This window comes from Cottoperca gobio, chromosome 21 (genome assembly GCF_900634415.1).
Source record: "Cottoperca gobio chromosome 21, fCotGob3.1, whole genome shotgun sequence".
Lineage (NCBI taxonomy): Eukaryota > Metazoa > Chordata > Actinopteri > Perciformes > Bovichtidae > Cottoperca > Cottoperca gobio.
Window position 1 is genome coordinate 10,374,554 of NC_041375.1, and position 9,020 is coordinate 10,383,573.

The 9,020-nt window shown below is 37.1% G+C and overlaps 1 protein-coding gene across 1 annotated transcript; it reads left to right on the forward strand.

Moving 5' to 3' along the window:
* The first annotated feature begins 776 nt into the window (after window positions 1-776).
* LOC115026705 (pyridoxal kinase-like) lies at window positions 777-8,392 on the forward strand. Its single transcript, XM_029459635.1, has 11 exons — window positions 777-1,050; window positions 1,745-1,799; window positions 4,009-4,113; window positions 4,436-4,519; window positions 4,920-4,954; window positions 5,283-5,368; window positions 5,513-5,558; window positions 5,657-5,768; window positions 6,261-6,397; window positions 6,514-6,580; window positions 7,040-8,392. The coding sequence occupies exons 1-11, from the start codon at window positions 970-972 to the stop codon at window positions 7,165-7,167; spliced, it is 936 nt and encodes a 311-aa protein (XP_029315495.1). The 5' UTR covers window positions 777-969; the 3' UTR covers window positions 7,168-8,392.
* The last annotated feature ends 628 nt before the right edge of the window (window positions 8,393-9,020 follow it).

A 9,020-nucleotide genomic window follows, 5' to 3' on the forward strand; every position in this document is an offset into this window, starting at 1 on the left:
GAATGTATTTTTGCACAGAGAGAGAACTGTGGATGATTACAGAAAGCAAATCTTTTTCCAATGTTTTATATGGGCCCTGGATTAGTGGTGAGAAGTAACTAAGTACATTTACTCAAGTAATAAAGTATAACTTTGAGGTACTTGTACTTTACTTGAGTATATCCATTCCATGCTACTGTATACTTCTACTCGACTACATTTGTTTGATAACTTTAGTTGGGCCTACTAGTTACTTGAAAGATGTAGATTCTTAATACAAAATATAACTTAACTAATAAATTATGACATATTATTTAGGATTAAGATACCCAGCAGTGTATAAAGAAATTAGTTCCACCTTTACCAGCTGTAACATTACAAGTGATGTACACATAAATGCATCACTAATTATAATGCAATGACATAATATGATACTGAAATGGGCCATTCTGCATATTGAATACTTTTACTTTTGGTAATATACGGACTTCCTGCAGACAGACAGTCTTGCTGTCTTGCATGTAAGTATATTTGGATGCTAATACATTTGTAACTTGAGTAGGCTATGATTTTGAATGCAGCAGTTTTACTTGTAACATAGTATTTGCATACTGCAATATTGTTACTTTGGCTTAGGTAAAATAACTAAATACGTCTTTCTCCACTACCCTGAATATTGTTATAAGACTAAATTGCAAAACCTATACTCAACTCACTGAAAGCTGAAGTAAACGTTTTTTTCTGGCAGGAGCTAGTATCTCCCACATTATTAATGAACCTTTGAATGCACTAGTTTGGGTGTCCTTGTAGCTGCCTGAAGAAAATCTAAATGTCACTCGCAGCGGCGACTGCCCCTCAATGCTGGAGTTATTCCTCACGTGCTAAGTGTCCGCGTGTAACAGCCTGCACACATTTTTAATGCAGCGTTAGGATTCATCACGCCTGTTGTCTGTGTTCAGTGTTTTAAAGGCAGTTGGTGTAATCGCTGTAATGGAGTGTCGTGTGTTGTCCATTCAGAGTCATGTTGTCAGGGGATACGTTGGGAACAAGTCGGCAACATTCCCGCTGCAGGTAAGAACCGGATCTTACATTCAGAGGGACGTCTCCGTGCAGGCAACTAAACAGAGAAAACTGCATAAAACAAGATATAACAGGATATAGGGAATTCATTTCCTATAAAACGTGACTTCCTGATTTGTGAGAAGAGTCTTGCATGAATTGTCACGTTATTTCCTGCCCTGTCGAAACAGCATAGGCCGTTTTCCAATTTGTAAACTTTACTGACCTAGCTTAATATAAAATGGTTGTTAAATCAAATACTGAAATATCCATTAACTCAATGAAACAAAACTGATGTAATATGACAGGGAAATTAATTTCGAGACTTGAGATGATTTATCTCCGCTCCTTACGGAACACGATGTGTAGCTACAGGTAGCGAGCAGTGCAACTATACATGTGAGAGCTTTGTGTATGTTTTGCCTTGTGTCTTGAATGTAATGTCCGAGAGGACAGTGTGGAGTTTTAACATGTTTGAAATCATGGTAGAAATGATTTATTTCCCATGCAGAAGGCAACGTTTAAAGCACCATACCCCAATGAGTGTTGTTTATACTCAACTAAATAATGTAACATTATAACTGACAAGTTAAAGAAGCACGTTGAATTCCTCTCACAGTATTTCATCGTGCTGTTCCCACAGCACAGTGACATTCAGACGTCATTGTTGTCTGTTTTAACAGCTGCTTCATTTCTCTTCTCTCAGGTGCTGGGCTTTGAAGTGGACTCTATCAACTCTGTGCAGTTCTCCAATCACACAGGTTGACTGATTGCTTTTAAATTGCCTGGTGTGAGAAAACTGAGTGATTTGTATTCTGTTTCACAAAGTATATTGAGTCATTTGAGTAACAACTTCACCCTTCCATCTTTTCATTCAAATATAAAGCTATGAGTATGTTTTTTTATTACTGGTGAAGAACATGGCTGGTGATGCTTTAAGTCTTTAGGCAAACACTTTTAAGTTGTGATTCATGTGATGTCATACCTGTATCTGAGAGGATCTTCGTGTAGACTTTGACCACTAGCGTTTATTTTTATTTGCATCTTGTACTCTATCAGCACACACACACAAGCAGGCACAAAGAGAGTTAATCACTGTCTGAAGCTCTTGTACTTTAGCCTGCTTGTACAGAAACCTTTGGATGAGCTTTGTATGCATGCTTGATCTGACTCAGTGAAATATAATCTTAGAGGAGGGGTCTCAGTTACTGTGTTTTATGTTAATGTTTTCTAAGAAGCGGTCCATCTTCCTTCTCACTGAACTTTACACTGGGTATATCTGTGGGAGTAGGTTGCCTTGTATGAATACTGTGTCGTATGCTATTTAATCTTTTAAAGGACAATTGATACAAATTCCGCTACTGTATGAGAATCATTTAAAAAGATGTAACAATCACATACACATCCTGCACACTGGGGCTTTAATTTACGTCAATGTGTTTTTTGTTTCTTCTTTAAAGTACGTTTATTAGAGATTTGCTTCTACAATTATTCCCTTTTCAAAAAAACAAATGCGTATAACATAGATTGCTTATAGAATCCGTAAATTAGTAACAGTTAGTAAAACAGTGGATAGCAATGCATTCCTTAGCTGCCAATAGTGCAAGATCAATATATATTTACATGTTTAAGGCTAGGAATGAATGACGCATCATGATGCATGTACAGTGATAAAATAGTGACATATTTCCAAAATGGGTTGAGTCACAAAACCAAAACATAAAACGATCTCCTTGTTTCTTACGCCAACAAAAGACACTTCATCATTCATCTCATGCATCCTCTCTGGGGTGAAATACGTTCAATATTTATATAGCAAACAATATTTTTCCTTTCAACTTTTACATGCTTTAAAGTAGCTAATCAAACACAACAATTGAGCAGCTGCCATTAAACAGATATCGTATGTGAAAGGAGTAAAATCTATACAATGCAGACATTATACATATAGCCTTATCAATAACTGTATAACTACACTGAGATTAGTTTATAGTACGTAACACATTACATTAGTGAGTCTGGACTTTAGACACAGACCAGCCATGTTTTGCGTTGCTGATTATTAATTTGTTCATTCAAATCTTGATTGTTTTTTTAAATATAATAATCGCCAATTCTATCATTATATAAAACTACTTATCCATTAAGAAAACTTGATGTCTTACATTGAAACATGTTGACTGAAACGCCTGCAGAGTTGATAGGATTATAATCTGGGCTTCATGTGCCAAAGTATGTGAAGAATGTTCTTTCACCACAGGGGCAGGAGACTTTTGCACCACTTGTATAAATATAATATAAAGATTCTGGCTCTTCTGTGAGAAGAAACTGGTCAGTGTTGAGCGTATGGACAAAATTCCTACTTTTAGTTTACACTAGTATGTGTAAACAGCATTCATATTCAGAAATGTACACTTTAATTGGAGGCACTAACACACACGTTCCCCTCTCAGCACATGCCTCTACTTTTCTTTCTGTTAAGCCCTCACTGCAGGAGGTTCTCTCTCGCTGGCTCAGGGTCAGATTTGGGCTCTGTGCAAACAGTATGAAGAATATCACAAAGTGTGTTTGTGTGCGTTTCCATTCTGTGTCCAATCATTTGCAGTCAGAACAGTTTTTGAGGGTTTATTCTAGGTCAGTGGTGAATAAGGGACAAAGAAAGGGGGAAGCTGCCAGCCAGGATACAGGCATCCCATTCAGTCAGTGTGGAGGACATGGTTTGGCCCTGCACACCACAGAGGAGATGAACCTCCGCAGAGAGAGCGGGGGGATGGGAAGACTAAAGACAGGAGGAGAAAAACTGTTTGATTACACAGCAGAGCTAATAAAATAGTGTTTTTCTTAGTTTAAGTGTGTGTCATGGTTCCCCACGGATCCTCAGAAAGTCTTAAAACATTTACATTTTTGTTTCCCAAATGTCAATGTCGTTAAAATGTCATTTAAACCCCCAATCTCCCCCTTAAATCCTAGGCTACGCCCATTGGAAAGGGCAAGTGCTGACAGCAGATGAGCTAAATGTGCTGTATGAGGGCATTATGCTCAATAAGGTGAATCGCTATGACTACATCCTCACAGGTGAGTCTATGCAGTGTATCCCTGTAGAGTAAAGAAATGTGGGGATGAGGAAGTTCAAACGTGGCAGCATGGATCTTGAGCAGCTAAATAGTACGACAGCTTTGTTTTGCCCTTTTATTAGAAGAGATACTAAATGTTTTCCCCCCAAAGTTATTGATATGCAGTCACCAGCAGTGACTGACTGTCTTACTCACTCTATTAAATTTGCCTGTTAGTTTGCATGGGCTGCTCTAGATTGATAAACTTTGATTAGTAGTTGTAGTACTTGAAGAGGGAACAGCAAAGCAACAGACTTACAGAAGGTTACACTTTCATCCCCAAGGGTACAGCCGAGACACGTCCTTCCTGAAGACGGTGGTGGACATTATTCAGGAGCTGAAGAAGGCCAATCCCGGCCTGGTATATGGTGAGTTTACATTGTAACATTGTTCACATTTCAAATTGAAAAATGGTGATAATCAATTGTTACAAGCAAAAGGGCTATTTCCAGCTTCTCAGTTGTGACAATTTGCAGCTTTTCTTTGTATTAAATGATGGTAAACTGATATCTTTGGGCTTTTAAACAGTTTGTTAGACCAAATGATTAAATTGAAGACATCACTGTTGGTTTTAGGAAATATTGATGGGCACTTTTCAATCATTTCTGACATTTTACAGACCAAACAGTTGATCTGTTAATGGATAAATTAATCTTAAATTTAAGATTAATTGATAATGAAACTAAGCATTAGTTACAGCCCTAACAGAGTGTAACTTGTGTTCTTAAAATAAGTCCAAAGCTTAACGTTGACTTGTCTTTTTCACAGTTTGTGATCCTGTTATGGGAGACCAGGGTGCTATGGTAAGCTTCTGACAGTGAATTTGCCTTTTTTCTTCTTCTTCCAAACTTAACAGCTGATGAGGGTTTACTGTACTATGCACTCTTTCTGCTCTTTTCCATGCACGCCATTCAAAAATAAGGAACTAAAGAACTATATACATCTATTTACATAATATTTATTCTATACAACTAATTGTGGCAAATTAATCTTTGATCTTTCATTTATATTGTAATTTATGTTTCACTTATGGAAATCCATAATTTAGATAAATATGTGTCACTTGTAATGAGATTAAAAGCTGTATGGAAAACCATGGAATGAAATTCTTATGTTTGCTGTCTGTATCAGTACGTCCCAGAGTACCTGCTGCCTGTCTACAGGGATAAAGTGGTGCCTTTGGCTGACATCCTCACCCCCAACCAGTTTGAAGCAGAGTGAGTGCACTTCCAATCATCATAAATGCAACGTAGAAATAAAACATAGAAAAACATCCATAAAATAGATTAATCATTAATCATTATTCGATTCAGTTAAATACTCATTGGGTCATCTGTGACTACTGTCCTTTTTTTCCACAGGCTATTAACCGGAAGGAAAATCACCACAGAGGAAGATGCGGTTGAGGTGAGTATCAAACATATTTCTCACTCTGCTTTATCTTGTTTAGTTTTTTAAGAAACAAGTACAAAGCCTGAGGAAATGGGATCCCTCCTACTCTCCAGGTGATGGACTTGCTTCATAAAATGGGTCCCGAGACCGTCGTCCTCACTAGTACTGACCTGCCCTCTAAATGTGGGGACCAGTTCCTGGTGGCCCTCGGGAGCCAAAAAATAGGTAAAGTACCAGACCAGTTTCTGATCCAAACTGTTTTCTCTCCTGTGTTTATGACTTAAGATAAGGTGAAAAGAAAACATTTAGCCAGAATTATTTTGCTAAGTAACTTTTCTTTCTATCATCTGTGAGAACAGGTGGGGAAAAAAGGAAATATTTTCATCTGCCAAAACGGTTTGTTGTTGTAATACTCATTTTGGCCACTAGTGGCTTTACGTGCACCACTAGCTCATGTTCTAGGACTCAAAGCATTTGTGAGTTTTATTTCCGCCATGACTTCTAAACACAAGGTACATATATGTTGCGTGTTAGCAAGTTATGTAATTATATTTAATCTTTAGTCCTATTAGGAACAAGGGGTAGTGGTTGTTCACCTTCCCAAAAAAACATTTCACCTGTTTTCACAGATGAAAAGTACTTACCTCTCAGGGCTTCCGTAGCCAACATTTGTCCCTGACAGTTTTAATATCAATCCCCTGTATCTCGTCACTGTAGTGAAACCAGATGGGACCAAGACCAATCAGAAAATCTGCATGGACATCCCCAAAGTGGATGCTGTATTTGTGGGGACAGGTGACCTGTTTGCTGCCATGCTGCTAGCCTGGACTCACCATCACCCCAAAGACCTGAAGGTCAGTAGCACACTTGACCTTTCAAGCAAAGAGCTGATGGAATCTGGGCTAATTATGTTGCTACACAGCTTAATAAATTGATCCAAACTTGCTTGTCTTCCTTCTGTTTTTCCCAGGCTGCCTGTGAAAAGACTGTTTCAGTCATGCACCATGTCATTAAGAGGACCATTACCTATGCCAATGGTAGGGATTGTGTGTGTTTATTGACTTCAGTTTGTTATGTGGCGTCTCACAAACAAACAATAACAACAAAAAGCAACACTGTTTGCTCCCTTCTGCTGTCCGTACTATACTTACACAATCAATAATAATATGTCAACCAGTAGTTTCCGTTATGTAGAGGCCTCTAGCATTATCTTAAAAGAACACTCGTCAAGACACACAGTTGATTACATTTCTCCACATTTCAAAGATCTGGTTTTGCTATTGTTAGGTATTGAGTAAAAGTAAATTACATGTGGAAGGAGGCCCACAAGTTATATCATAACGGTTACTCATATAACTGCATGTAAAAATCCACAAGAGGATTAAAAGCCTTAGCATTCACTGAGACAAGAATGACTCTTTTATTGCGAGGTTAGCCAGTAAGCCAAAGTCCAAAATAACCTTGTGTTGTCTTTCAACTGCTCTTCTCTCTTCCAGAGATGGCTGGCCCGGGGAAAAGGCCCAGTCCTGCACAACTGGAGCTGAGGATGGTTCAGAGCAAAGCCGACATTGAGAATCCTGCCATTGTAGTTGAAGCTAAGGTTTTACATGAGTCTTCACAATGAAGACCGTAACGTTGTCGTAAAAATTCTAATTTCACTGGTTACCAATCAGCTTCAAGTCTGGGCGGTCCGCCAGACACATGTAGAATTTTCACATCAAAGACTGTCACGTGTCTCTGCCTTGCAGAATCTCTGAGGGAGTACAATGTTTTCATGAGCGGGGTCAGCAGGATTTACTGTATGTCCATTCTGCTCATAACACAGTGGAGTCACTGCCATATGCGTCCGTTCTATGGCCTGTGTAGACATCATCTGCCATTCAAAAGAAAAAAGGACATTAGCCAACAATGTTTAGGTTTAAAGATAGTGTAAATGTACTTGAATCCTTCCTAACATAGTGAACATTATTTAATTATCTCCATTAAGCTGAATAGATGTGTGCATGACCATGCCTCTACGTGTACTGGCTATGATTGTAAGTAAGGAATAGTCACATGTACTTAAAGTGTGTATCTCACAAGGCATTATAAGCACATCAATATACGATTTATAATATAATGATTTAGACCAGAAGTAGCATATAATGCAACATTTTTAATGCTGTCAGATTTAGAGCATTATTGCGTTTCTGAAATAATTATAATAGAAATGTATGAATCAATGCATGCAGTGTGCTTATAATGCATTTGGGTGTTTTATCATGCACTTTAGGTTAAGTGCTATGACCTTATAATGCAGATAGGATGCATTATAAGTGCTGAAATGTGTATTATGACTCACAAAATGTCAAAACATCTTATGCAATCAATATGTAGTCTATACAGTTGTATTACCCCAATTAGTTTCACTTCAACTGTAGCTTAATGATAATCATAAGAATAGTTGATGTCTAAAATTGTTCTTTTAATCAATTTTCTGAAAAGGTTTTTCACCTTTTTTAATTATGCATTGATGTATTGAACTAGCAGATGTATAACATGTTAGAGCCATGTCTTAAGCATCTCAAATTGAGGTATTTGCACAGATAATCTTTAATATATGTATTAATGATCATTGTTTTAATTTTTGACTTGTCATATCTCAATAAAAGAGTCGGTATGAGAGACCATGCTGTATAAATTGCCTTAACAGGGTAAAGAAGAAGAAAATTGATTGTGAATGTTTTTGTGTACCAATGTTATAGTTGATCTTCACACATAATGTTAGAAAGTCAAGTGCCAAACCTTGAGCTGCTGCCCTGTCAGCAATATAAGAAGAGAAATAATAAATGTTTAATATTTTACTGAAACTGTGTTTTTTGATTTTATTTTTATTAGGCCATTTGTTTTATTGATATGTTTCAAGATGATTCCCAAGTATTCGATATGTCTTTTTACTGATACTTGTTTTTCTTTTAGGTCTATTAATGTAACTGGGTAAAAGAGCATAATAAAGCCAAGGTATGAGGAATTTACTATGTCCTTTTGTAAATGTGAAAGATGTACGGACCAATAATCCCCAAATCAAGTTCAGGTTGAATAATGGTAATGATAAGAGCGGATAAGAGAGGAAAACAATTCCAAAATAAAATAAACATGCTATTTGTCAAGATTTACACTACAGTGATGTAAAGTTACACATTAGTCAATTGAATACTTTGGCACATTTAAACCTATAAACTTAAACTACTACAAGATTTACTTCAGTAAAAGGAAAACAAAGTTAATTTATTTATGTATTCAAAATAAATTCTTATGACCTACTTAAAAAGTATATGATTTAATTTGATCTTCATGTCTTGCAAATCAGACTAGGTGCTTTTAATTTGAAAGGGTAAGGAAATAAATGCAAGAAATTAACAAGAAGACAAACAAGTCAGCGTCCAAGTGCTTACTATATAGTGTGATTAGGGCCCAGTGACAGCCAACACTAATCCA